Source organism: Cyrtonyx montezumae, unplaced genomic scaffold (assembly GCF_038088225.1).
Source record: "Cyrtonyx montezumae isolate F1298 unplaced genomic scaffold, pur_monq_1.0 scaffold_10, whole genome shotgun sequence".
NCBI lineage: Eukaryota > Metazoa > Chordata > Aves > Galliformes > Odontophoridae > Cyrtonyx > Cyrtonyx montezumae.
The window spans coordinates 32808200-32821760 of NW_027071826.1; the positions used below are offsets into that span (position 1 = coordinate 32808200).

General features: G+C 35.1%; 1 protein-coding gene across 1 annotated transcript in view; it reads left to right on the forward strand.

The window, feature by feature from the left end:
• The window catches only part of UBR1 (ubiquitin protein ligase E3 component n-recognin 1), a 53868-nt gene extending 43988 nt beyond the window's left edge, over window positions 1-9880 (forward strand). The window contains 12 exon segments of the mRNA XM_065754727.1: window positions 9-64; window positions 338-434; window positions 998-1065; window positions 2336-2486; window positions 3345-3432; window positions 4521-4654; window positions 5839-5947; window positions 6945-7001; window positions 7484-7561; window positions 8159-8329; window positions 9004-9105; window positions 9547-9880. Coding sequence (XP_065610799.1) covers window positions 9-64; window positions 338-434; window positions 998-1065; window positions 2336-2486; window positions 3345-3432; window positions 4521-4654; window positions 5839-5947; window positions 6945-7001; window positions 7484-7561; window positions 8159-8329; window positions 9004-9105; window positions 9547-9688 — 1253 coding nt within the window. The 3' untranslated portion in view covers window positions 9689-9880.
• The last annotated feature ends 3681 nt before the right edge of the window (window positions 9881-13561 follow it).

Here is a 13561-nt window from a genome sequence, read left to right on the forward strand (position 1 = left end):
ATTTGAAGAAAACCTCTTGGAAACTGAAGGGAAGCCTTTATTTGGATCTCTACAAAATAGACAGGTATGGGCAAGTAGATATGCTATACATTTACATACATGAAAATATTCTTTTGAAAGATATGCTGTTGAAGCTTCTTGCATTTTCTGCTGAGGATTATCTCTGAAAATATGGTTCAGACTGATAACAAAAATATTCTGCAGAATGTTTCTACTTCACATGGAAGTCCATATTTAATTCAATTGTCAGTATGCTTTCTGTTTGTAAGGCTATGTTCTCACTGATTAATTTTGCTACTATAATTTTCCTGTCCAACCATTTTCTCTTGTGCTCTAGCACAGTGGCCTTAAAGCATTAGTGCAGTTTGCAGCTGCTCAGAGAACAACATCACCGCAGATGCTGATTCAGAAACATCTGATTCGTCTTCTAGGAGGTATTGTATTCCTTTTGTGTTGCAGAAGTTTCTGTTGAAAGTTGGAACACACTGTTAAAACAATGTAGAAGGAAAGGATAGCTACTGAAAGCGGTGCTAACTTTAGTTTCTCTAATGTTTCCTTACGTTGCAAAGTTTTGCTTGAACAAAAATAATCAACAGTTCTGTTGACCCACCTCTGTATCATTTGAAGTTCCTAGCAGTCTTCTAATGCAGATTACCTAGGCCTTGGAGCTACTCGGATCTGGAATGTTTACAAATGGCAGTGTTCAGAATTGCTCAAATTCTAAAGGCTAAACAGGTAGATAAAGCCACAAATCAGATATTTCTCCTTCAATTGTTTGACTTTTTACTATTTTTGAAAGGCTACTTGCATCCTAGCTTAAGATATGAGTCTCAGAGAGAACTGTTTTTCATATTTCTTGCTAACATCCTGAATGTGCTGGCCTGTGTGAATACTGTTTACACATAAGCATCCTGCCCATTTAAACAGACTTTTAGATTCTGCTAGATTGCAAAGCATGTTGATGGTGAGATGTGTAATTAATATCTTCATTTTGTAGTTCTTCTACCAAACTTCAGAACAGAAGACACTCCATCCCTCTTAGAAGTAGATATGTTCCACGTTTTGGTAAGGAGTTTCACTTTATTCTTCAGTAATAATGTATTTTTAGAACCTTGACTTTTGTGTGATTTTACCCTCTGTTAACTCTTCACTTGCATGAATTAAATGATTGTGCGAGCATTGCATACAACCAAATTATTACGTACTTCTGCTACGTGGAAGTTTCTACTATTAGTTGTGCTGTTTCTAATTTTCATGTCTTTGCTATCTCAATCTGTTTGAATTTCATATTTGTAATCACAGCCATCTTTTTACCACATACACTGCTATCAGCACCTAAAAGAAAGAAAAGATCACCCTTTCTCAGATTGTGGTTCCCTCATTTTCCTTTTGCCTAAATAGGCCTCATACCTTCTCTTTCTTTCCTGTTCTTTCTCACTATTTTCCTTAAACTATTTTTCTGCTTCTTTCTGTTCTTAATAAAAATACTATATGAGGACTACTGTGAAAGTAGTGCCTCCTGTTTTATTATGATGACCCATGATATCAGAGGCAGGTGGCGGTGCTAAGACAAAGTCTAAACCACCTTGCCAGCATTCTGTTACATTTTGTTGCTGTGCGACAGATGAGAGCAGAGGGAGACATGACAAAATGGTGTCTGATTTGGAATTGTCTGAAGCAAAGGTGTGGAATTTCAGTCTTTCATGCAGAAAAAAATTGCACCTGCTGAACTTTACTGATACTTAGTGAATGTTTATGGAGACCAACCAGTAGATGTGGGTGTACTTTGGTTTATCACTGGTGCAAATGCATAGCTCATTCTGCTGTGTTGAAAAATAGTATTTTGTAGCTGAGAATTTGTTCTATCAAGTGGTGTTAGTTATCGTGCTCTTTTTCTGTTGTAGTTTCTGTGCAAATAAATGAGGCACTACTTTCAGAGCAACCTATGTAGTTTTTTTCTAGCTTAAAACATAAACTACTTTGCCCTTATTATCTTTCTAAATAATTCTTTATTTCCTTTCTTGCATTTTTTTTCCGTGTTCTGTTTTTTCACATGAATCAGAAACTAAGCTTTCTAGGAAGCAGCTTTCTTGTCAAGTACAGTGGAACTTTATCTGTTCCCTATATGCTATTGGGACACAACTCATTTTCATCAGTTTTTTTTTACTATGTACTTTGTGATGAATTAAAATCAGCAAGATAAATGATGTTATATAAATTAACTAAAGGAACAAAGTGTAACTATGTAGTGATAATATAAGTTACAGTAATTTATATTACTCATTTAATATTCAAATTTCTATTGCTTGTATTTACTGCTTCCTTTCTGCTGTAGGTTGGAGTTGTATTATCATTTCCTTCTTTATACTGGGAGGATGCTGTAGACTTGCAACCTTCATCAATTAGTTCATCCTATAACCACCTCTACCTCTTCCATCTGACAACACTAGCACACATAACACAAATTGTAATCTCTTCAGCAACAGGTAGGGATGTATTTAGGTTGTATCATTTCAGCATTTTATAGAATTTCTTAAAAACGGTGGATGTGAATGTTTTGCTAGAAATGATTAACATCTTCCAGATAGGAGCTTTCTTGTAATAAATGACATCTAGTGCTAGGTAGAAATAAATGTTGTTTGGTTTAAAACCAACAGAAAGGTAGCACTATATCATTTTCAGGCTGTTTAATTTTATCATTTGTGTGTCCTGTGTAGGACAATGTAGTAGTTATTGATCAAGTCCATTAATTCTAGCGTAGCAACATCGTATGTTCTTCACTCCTTGTAGGAAAAGCAAAGCACTGTCCAACAGCCACACTTTGAGCAGCACAGTGAGAATTAATGTGGATTTTGGAAATATACTTTCCTTTACCCTTCAGACTATTAAATAGCCAAGATATGGAATCCTACAAACTGATGGGGAGGAATTTTACTTTTCCCAATATTTCATGCTATTGTTAAAACCCATCAGTAACGCATAGGCTTTCTAGCTACTGCTTCCTGTTTTCTTAAGCATGGTGGAAGGAAAAAGAAAAGGAAATATCAATAATATAACAAAAATCATAAAACCATGACAAAAATCCTGTAACTTAATCCATGCCAAACAATAACTTGAAGTCCATGGGATGAAAGCAGTTTTTATGAGTTTGAGCAGTGCGACAGGTAAATCGTTATTACCTGTTATAGCATGTAGTTTTAGGAGAACATTCATTAGGTTAAAAACAGGAAATAGGAAAGAAGCAAAATGAAGTGGAAACATTTCTGTAACGCATTTTAGAAAAAAGCTCAATTAAAAAAAAAAAGTCAGTGTATTTACAGCAGGATTCATGTTTTTGTGTGCAGAGACCCCTACTGCTCAATCATATGACAACAGTGAGGAGGCATGCTCCGCACAGTCTTTCTGTAGAGAAGTTTCCCAGTACACCAGTGGGTAAGTAAAGTTCAGAAGTTCAATTACAGTACTGTGTTTTCCTAGAAACATGGTAAACCATGGAGGTTGACCAGAATGATGAAGAAAATGGAGGGATAAAAATCCAAACAACATTTTATGTCGGGAGTTTAGCACTGTGCCTTGTGCTTTGCTTCCAATGCTCCTGAAAATTAGAAAGAGAAAGCTAGAGAAGGGAACAGGTGTAGCTAAAGCACCTGCCACTTGCAGGCAGCAGACAAAATTCTTATGCTAAGGGTTAAAAAAGAACCTATATTTATCCTGGAGGGAAGAGTAAACACAAACTGTAAGATGAAGAAAAGTAAGATTATTTTGAATTTTTTAGATCTGTTACACTTTTTCCTTCTGAACAGAAGGATGTATTTCTACTAAAACGAGGTGAAAAATGTAAATCTAATTACTGTTATTTGTTTGAGCATTAATTCCGGTTTTGGATTATTTCATTAGTTATTATCTCTGTGTACTGAAACTCTTAAATGCTCCAGTGTCTGTATGAAAATAAGCTAGAAAGTGTGGATGCAGTCTCCCCAGATTCTGCTGTGATTTATCTTCACCAGGGCTAGTTGCAATTATGTATTTTTTTTCCGAGGGTTGGAAATGCTGCCTGCGTGTCTAGGAGTTTTAAGTCTAAATTTCTTAATGTTTAAATTTGTGTTTTAAACAATAGGATTATTTTTCATGCTTGAATTTAGAGCCACAGTTGCTGTATATTTTGGAATGTTCAAATGCAGAATTAAAAGCTAGAGTTTAAGCTGAAACTGTTAGTGTTTAATTTCTGCATATGCATTGTCTTCATTTAACTTAAACAGCCCTTTTGGACAGCTTAACAATTCTGAAAATGTTAGTTGATGTATTTTGAATGCATGATGTATTGTATATAAGCTCAACGTTTGCTCCTTAGGTAAAAGGAAAGTTTGAAATTAGGTTCTGGTGACCGTTTCACAGAATTTGAGGTACATCAGTGCTATTTGTACATAGCTAATATTTTACAGGTGCTAGCCAAAATGTGAAAGTACTCTAAACATGTGCACTGTGAACTACTCCAGGTATTTCTCATTTGTGTATTACAGTTGCTTTAGTCAGGATATTCCAGGCTGGCTTGTGTGGGATTGTGTTAAGAAAGGCATCATGCCTTACCTTCGTTGTGCTGCTTTATTTTTTCATTATTTGCTGGGAGTCTCTCCGCCTGAGGAGCTACAACAAGGTAAACATCACAATGCAGATGTATCTTTGTTCTGTTATTCTGTTCTTGGAGTGGAGGAATTTTTAATGCTTGCCGTAACTCAACAGTAGTTAAATGTTAATAAGACTTTGAAGGGAAAAGCTGATTTCTGTAGGAAGGGAAGATACGGGAAGTTGGGTGGTCTAGGATTTCCATGGAAGAATTGCTTCTGAGCATGTGAAAATATGTGAACTTTCAATGGTGTACTGGTAGTGTCTGTGGCTACAAAGATTTTGTAACTTGAGTCATTTTAGGGGCTTAGATTATAACATCTAAGAAATAGCCTGGAGTGTATTAAAAATGAAAAAAACCCACCATAAAACTCAAAGAATGCATTAACTTTCTTGTGCAATTGCTGATGTTGGCAATTGCTAGTAAAATAGAGCTTATTAGAAATAAAGCACATTATAGAAATTGAAACCTCTTCCTTAAAGGATTCTAACGCATTGCAGATACTGAAACCAAAGTGCTTTGTCTTTTATCAAAAAGCATAATTATCAACCATTTGAAGTGGAGAACCAAAGCTTCAGTACACAACAGAGACACAACATAGTCTTACGTTGATTTATGTAAACTGTGAGCTAAATTTGACTTTCATTATTTTGATTACAGGTCCAAATCTTCGCACTATACTGTTATTTTCATCAGTAGAAAATTAGTACCATCTGTAGAAATCAGTCCTCTGGTGAAGCAGTAGTGCCATTTTCTGCAGCCACTTAACAAACTGTTAACCTAGCACAATCTTGTTGTATTGTAGCACTGACTTGATCATAGCGAAATTAAATATCCCAAAAGATATGTGCCCAAAGAATAGTAAAAAGCTGAAATATGATAGCTAAGGAAATCTGCTGCACCAAAGTGTTAGATATTATGCAGTGAAATTAAGTTTAAACAAGAAACTGCATTTTTATACTGACTTATACATGACTTAATAATAATTCTAGTAACATCAGATTTATTAAACCTAAAGCAGTTCTTGAGCAAATTGTAGCCACTATTACATCAATGGAGCTGTAGTCAGTTATACAACCTAAGAAGCTGTACTCTATCTGGAAAACCTGTATTATTAAATGGAAGAAGAATCAGGAGAATTCTAGTTTTGAGTGAATTATTCAGCAACACTAAAACATTTTAACAGTCACTCTTGTTTTCTTTTTCTTATGCAGGTTTTGAAGAAGGGCAGTTTAAGGCACTTTGTAGTTACCTCTCTCTACCCACCAATTTATTCCTGCTCTTCCAGGAGTACTGGGACACTGTAAATCCACTCCTTCAGAGGTACTAATTGAGAGTGAACAGGCTGTGCTTTTGCATTGTGGTGATCCTGTAGGAACTGCATCACATTTCTTAATAACAGAGGTCAAGTTTGTGCTGAAGATATCAGTGTTCATTTGACATGCGTAAATATACTGAATCTCTGTAAGTGCTTAAAAAAACTTAAAGCAAAACACATTCTTTAGCAATAAAACAATTACAGTGTAAGGAACTAGTTCTTGCAGACTTACAGGAATTTGGTTCCTGTAGGTAAAAGTCATAAATCATTGCATGCATGGTATACCATCTGCTGTTCATTGGCCCGTTTTTAACGTCAATAGCAAAAGTGTTCATTATATAAGCTAAGAAATGAGTGTACAGAAAAATTTATAGTCTGTCAGATGACACTTTGTGCTGTACTGAAAAATATCTCCATGTATTTACAGTGACTGTTTTAGCCCACCGTTGTTAATTATTATTCCTGATTCTTGGCACAATTCTCTGGATCTCATTAGCTTTTTTATTTTTTCCTGCCTCTGTTGTCTGACTTTCTTCAGTTTAGGGAACATTTTCAGCTGTTGACTCCAGCTTAGAGTGTATATAACTGATTTAACAGTCTGCTACGTAGGAGTTCACTATAATTGCATTTGTAGTATATACCATTACTTACAAATCAATAGCATCCTCAGAAGTGTATTTATAAAAAGTTTGTCTTTCAAGTTTCTATGTGTGTCTACCTATGTGTGCTCAAAGAACTTTCAAGAGAGCCCAAGTCTCTTGCAGGTGCTTGTAAACTTCAGAAAGTAATTGTAAAGGCTAATCTAAGAAATCCATTGTGGTCTTCCTAGCAAAAACAGAAGATTTGAGTGAGATAGTGCCTTTTTTAGGTACTAGTAACAGTTGACAAGTTATCATATGGACTCAGTGTACCTACTTGCTTATTTCTTATTAGCTAAGTTTAGCAATACTGAAGGTATGTTATCATCAAACACTCTCTTCTACAAATCTTTGTTTCAAACAGGTGGTGTGCTGACCCAGTTGTGTTAAGTTGCTTGAAGGGGAAGAGCACTGCAGTAAGGTTAGTAGATTGGGTTTTGTTGGATTTTAATTGTTTCTCTTTTTTGTTCCACTTTTTGCCTTAAAACTGTTGAAGGAATGAAGTGGTATAAGTTAGGAGTTAGTTAGGAATGCTAGTGGTTTTTTTCCTCTTGATGTACTTTCATAAATTAGTTTTCTCTTTGTCTCTTTCAATGATTCTTCATTGAGAAGGCACAGCATTCTGTTAACCAAGTTATGTAGCTTTCTCTAGCAAAAAACAAAAGCTAACTAAAATGTAGAATATCTTTGTGCATATATGTTAGATACACAATATAATTTCATCAGCTTTGTTGGAATGTGGAAATACTGAAGCTTCCGTGGACTTGTAGGACTAAAGAGCTGATCAGGAATTGTTAAAGTTTACAGAAAGGATCAAAAACTTAGGATAATTATCTATAGCTGCCCATTATGTTTTTTCTGTGATATTTATTTTTTCTTGTAATATTTATTTCACTTACACAGGTATCCTAGGAAAAGAAATAGCTTAATAGAGCTTCCTGAAGACTACAGCTGCCTTCTGAACCAAGCATCTCAGTTTAGGTAATGTATGTGATGTGATGTATTTAGTCAACTTGCTGAGTGTTTTGTCATTTTAATATTCTTTCAGTTACTGTAGCTGTTGTTAAAACTGTGAACAGAAGCAGATTCACAGAAGCAAAGATACTTCTGTGGTTGTACAAGTCAGTACTGGCAGCTGTTCGTTTTAAGGCTGCAATGCAGCAGTTTGCTCATTGTATTCACGTTGTTTGACAGTATTACACTTCAATCTGCTGGACATTTTTCACCACTGCATTGTGGGTTTGATGTGGCTCTCAGCCTGAGTATTTTTGCACAGGACACAAGAAGCCTGTCAGGTTGGCACTGTTTTATGCCAGGGAGTGTGAATCATAGGATAATTGGGATGAGAAGTGACTTCAGCACATCATCTAGTCCAATCTCCTGCTTGAAGGAGGTGTCTTGCAGCTGAAATATTTGAAGCAATGTAAAAACAGAGAGCCAAAGGAAGCAAGTATGTGATACAAGGGTGTGACAACAGTATATATCTTAGGTGTTATTTTCTTTTTAGGAACATTATTGGTAGATAGCTTTCTTCCAAAGTTTCATACTTAAATAACAATCTTCTTACGCTTTTTCTAGATGCCCACGGTCTTCTGATGATGAACAAAAACATCCAGTATTATGTTTATTTTGTGGGGCTATGTTGTGCTCCCAGAATACTTGCTGTCAGGAACTTGTGAATGGAGAGGAACTGGGAGCCTGTACTTCTCATGCTCTTCAATGTGGAGCTGGAGTCTGTATGTTTCTCAAGTAAGTAGCTAAACAGAATTTAACATATTAATGAATAAAGAGAAATATTTGAAGGTCAAAACCCACAACATTGTCCAAGCCCTTAGTCCTTTTAAAGTCAACAGAACAACCAACAATGACAAAAAGGAGCCATTACTTCAACCTAGCAATGGCTTAATGTTAATAACATTACTGTAATACAATTTCATATTTCCTCCTTTTTCTGAACTCTTAAATGCTAACAAGGATTATGCATATTTAACTTAAAATGTTTCAAGTTGACTTACATGTCTCCTTGCTGCTGATACTGAGACAGTAGTTTACATCTGATGTACCTCTTTCTAAGCTAAATGCAATCCATGCTGCTGAATCTATCATAATTCATACTGTGTAACTAATAGTTAAATCTGTTTTAAATAGCTCTCTCCTATGGACTGTATGCAGCAGGGTGTTTGCTGCAGAGTGATTGTGAATCAAACTCCATGCTTATGTCATCTGTAAATTGGAAAGTTAATACATAGTATATATTTGGTGGGGAGCTAATGCAGAGTAACCTGTATAAATCCCAGTTAATTGAATCTGCTGTTGATGTAGATCATACTTAAGTTATCAAAAGGTGTAGCTTATGAAAAATAATTTTGTGGTGGTATTGAAGATAGCTACATTTCAAATAAATATCACTATTTTTCCTTAAGAATCAGGGAATGCAAAGTTGTCCTCATAGAAGGTAAAACCAGGGGCTGCTTATATCCTGCTCCATACTTGGATGAATATGGAGAAACAGATCCAGGTCTAAAGTAAGTGTTTAACTTTTATGCTTTCTACATTTTTGTTTTTGTGCATTTGTTTCTTAAACATATTAGACATGACCTTTCTGCCAGTGTGTTCAGCGCTGTAATGTATCTTTGCTTGGTGAACTTGTATAACTTCAGATTCCTGATGACTATTTCCAGTCATGAATGGATCATTTGTTGGTTCTGTTAAACTTTCTTATTTTTCTGATGAAAAGCATACAGCAACTGCCATTACTGAGGTGTCATCTTCAAATTGACATTCGCTGGTCATCATGCGTGGAATTCTTTCATTTCCTGAATACTTGTTAGAGTTGCTGTTCATAGAACTATTCAGTATTTATTGACTATTTTTAAGACTTCTAATGCTAAACTATTAATGGAATAACTTCCCAGTTGATCTTCTGATATGCTTATTTGAATGTTCTCCTTTTTCTTTCTATGAAGAAGAGGCAATCCTCTGCACTTATGTCGGGAGCGTTACCGGAAGCTGCATCTGCTATGGCAGCAACACTGCATCATAGAGGAGATCGCCAGGAGTCAAGAAACCAATCAAATCTTCTTTGGATTCAATTGGCAGCTGCTCTGAGTCGTCTTATTTTAGTGAAATCTTTTCCATTTGGCAGTGCTTTGGAAACGGAGAGTGGCAGTAAATTCAAATGCTCTAAAGTGGGTTCTGTAGTTCAGATGCAATTGATGGATTCTCTAGGTTGGATGTAGTGCTGATACACTGAAACAGAATTTCTTGTCAATAGTCTTGTTTTTTCTTTAATTTTCCAAAAGGAAAGTTGGATATATATATATATACAGGATAGTTTCCAAAACTATCTTGTATAATTATTATTGAACATTTGGATCCAGAAATACTTCCACTTTTTTTTTTTTGACAAGTTGTGATTGTCTCACATGTTTTGACAAGGTCAGCTTCCCAAATCCTGTGCTTTCAGGGCACATATAGTTGTCTCTCCCTTGCCTTGAAAATATACTTAACTGGTGTTGCTAAGTAAAAAATTACTTTTCTTTCTTTTCCCAGGTTTAGTGTGACTTTGAAATTGGTTGAGATCTGTGTGTTGGAAGTGGTACCAAACCTATTGTAATCTGTAGTAACAGGAACAGCAAACATTAAGTTGTGTGAAAAAAGCCTACATTCTGCTATATCCTGGAATTTCTTGAAGAGTTTTTATCAATAAACTCTTTAAAGGAGAAATAGGCATAGAAAGTGGAATTACCATCTTGCTTGTTCCATTAAAAAAATAGCCTGTGCTTTTTGCACTGCCAGAACCGCACTTTATCTAACGAATTTGTCCTCTGTTAATGCTGTATATCCTGAAAGGTCTAGAACTGCAGTGTTTGGTTAGGTTTTGGTTAGTTTTACTTCTTTTAGTTTTTCCCATGATTTTTTCTATGGAAACCAAACAGGAAAATAACTGCTGTAGTATATCTGCAAGTTACATAGGACCCAGAGACTTCAGTAACCTAGACAACCTTCAACACTATCACTGGACTGAAATCAAGGCCCTAAATCAGTCAACCTTTGGAATTAGAAATAAATTTCTTCTCCCATGTTTGGGAAACTTTCCACTCTTCATCCTCTGTCGCAATTGTTTGGAGCCCTGACTGCATAAATGGAAATGTGTTTTGGGGGTCATGTTCAGTGCTAGGAGAAGAGTGAAAACAAGATGAATAAATATGACTCTTTGCCCTTCAGTAGTTAATAATACATTGTGACTAAACTCTCTCTTAATGCTGTGGGACTGTGCTTCAGTTCTAAATGTGTTCTGTTTTGTTTTCTGGATTGCAACTATAACATACATGAGAGAATTTGTAAGGAAATGGGTAAAAATGCTTTTCAAGGAAGCCACAGTGGTATCAAAGCTGGAAGATGTCAGTATTCTAAATAATCCCTTTTGCTATTTGGACTTTTTAAATGTCATTTTAATGAGGCTTATGAGGGGAAGTTGTCAAAATAATAGAAGAACATGTTCTCAGATATTATTTATATTGTTTCCTTTGTTTATTTTTTTACTGGTTTTATGACAGGTAGTAGAATCACAAATAATTATTTAGATATATATACAGCTGTTCTCCTAGTTTATCAAAGCTTTTAGAGTACATGAGTACACTGAAGGGCACCATAACTCATCTAAAAATGGAGTACAGGTAGAGTTGAATATTGTTACGATTTGCAATTCTTTTTTTTCCCTTTAAGAGCTTTTGCTATTATCCTTCCCTGGTGATATAAACAATTGACTTTGGAATGTTTCCATGCATTTTTTTCCTTGCAATTACGACCATTGTCCTTATCTCAATTCTTGTAGATTTTAAACTTGAATATACAGCTCTTCAAAGACAAGCATAATTCTATTAGTCTTACCTAAATTGTGTTTGAAACACACAAAGAATTTAGAAGAGCAGTTGTGATAAACTTTTAACTGGAGATATGTAAGGACATCAGAATGCTTTTTACCAAGAAAAATGTGTTCAGGCTAAAAAACTGTCTTCACCAAAACTGTATTCACTTTTTTCCTCAGTCTTCACTTTTTACCTTTTCATTTATCAGAAAATTTCAGTTACCTCATGCTTCGGTGATACAAAATTCTGTTACTGACAATGAGGTGAGATCATTGTTTTCTCTCTGAACTGTGATATATTTATAAGGACAGGAGCTGTTTTTAACAGGTGAGCTGTTGATTGAAGCTCTAGAAATATCTTTGTAACTGAAAATGAGAGAGACAGAGAGAAGGGGCAGAGTTGCATCTCCCTGTATGTTAGCACATACTAATTAGCAAATGGGCTCCCGTATCATTCACTGACTGGTGTGGTCATTTTTCATTTCATAAATTACTATGCAGTTTTGTTCACTGTGAGTATGATCTGTATTTAGTGATCACAAGTTGCTTATGCCACTGATTTTCATTCCATCCAAGCTGACAGAAGGAATTTGATAATGCACATATTGGTTTCTTTAATTGCAAAAATGTAAATTTGAAAACTTGTATAATGTTCTCGTGATTTTGAAATAAAATATCTTGTATATGTATATTTAAAAAAGGAAATAAAGTAACTTCTCATAGAACATTCAATTTTTATTTGGAGGCACTTTCACACTTCACAGCTGATTTTACAAGAGTGTTACAGGAGATCTGTCAGTATGGAAAAGGGAAGAATTAGTTGCTAGACTGTGATCTACATCATCATTGTACCAGTGAGTACTAGTGGCACCATTTTTCTTATTTAAATAAATATTCCCCTTGAAACTTAACCTAACATTTCGAAAGATGCAGACTCCTGCATTGTCTCTCAATTTTTAAAAGAACTCATGAGCATATAATGTAATACTCAAATGTATTTTAACTAATTAGTTGAGTGGTTCTGGTTTTATAGCTCTCAAAGTAGAACTTGCTGTATTGCCTGTCAGATACTGAACCTCTTGAAAGTAGAAGTTTTGTCTGATGTTCTGTGTGATATGTATGAAAAATTTTGTTCTGGAGTTCAGTGAACAGATAAGAAATATTTTATGTATGAAAAGGCAAGAAGTACTGACTAATTCTGTATGTCACAAGCTGATGGCTTTCATCACTGTCTCACTGCTTTGTTGTAGCTTCACGTGCCATTAAGCTTACTGAATTTGAGTTTTAATGGCATTGCTCTCTATGCTTATTCTTAATACAGCAAATTTTTTTTTTTAGGATCTAATTCCTGAAAAGCTCGAAGGTAGGTTAGTTAAAGCCTACTAGAAAAAACTTTCTATAAAACAGTAAGTCTGTTTATTAAAAATAAAAAAGGAAAAAGAAAAAAGAAACCACAGCACCATGTCTTCGAAGAGATTCTAAGAATCTCAGGGTGCAATGTAGAAAATAATATATAGGGGATGATTGTGACTATGGTATGTTTTGTTCAAAGATGAAAATTGTTTCATTTCTGTGGCACAGCCTTGTATTTTTTTATCCATGTTTTACAGATGGAGGCTACATTTATTTCTTGATACAGAAAACAAATGAACAATGAAAATCAGCTGTTCCTTAAGTCTTTAAAATCTGATTAATCAGAGTTGTAGCTTCATTTCTGGAGGCTTACAATGTATGGTTGAAAGTGTAGGTTAAAAAGAAGCTGAAACATGCTTGAGAAAGAGAGTTTGAATTATATATATTGCTGCTTGCAATGGAGATGAAGGTGAGACACCAGGTATGATGTTAAACATGAACCACTAAAAATTGAGCTTGAGTTTTCTTATTTTTGTATCACTTGTTTATGAGGTCACAGTCGAGAAATAAAACTGTAGTTTAAGTAGTTTAATCGCAGGCTGTCACAATTAAGAGTCAGACTGATCTAGGAAATTTCTAGGTTTCACTTGAATGAATGGACTTGCACACCATGTGAAGTGGGTACTGGTGTTATGGTTCTGATGGCCATTTTAAGCCCTTTGTTTATCTGTGGCAAACTGTGGCAGGGCTTTTTCCCA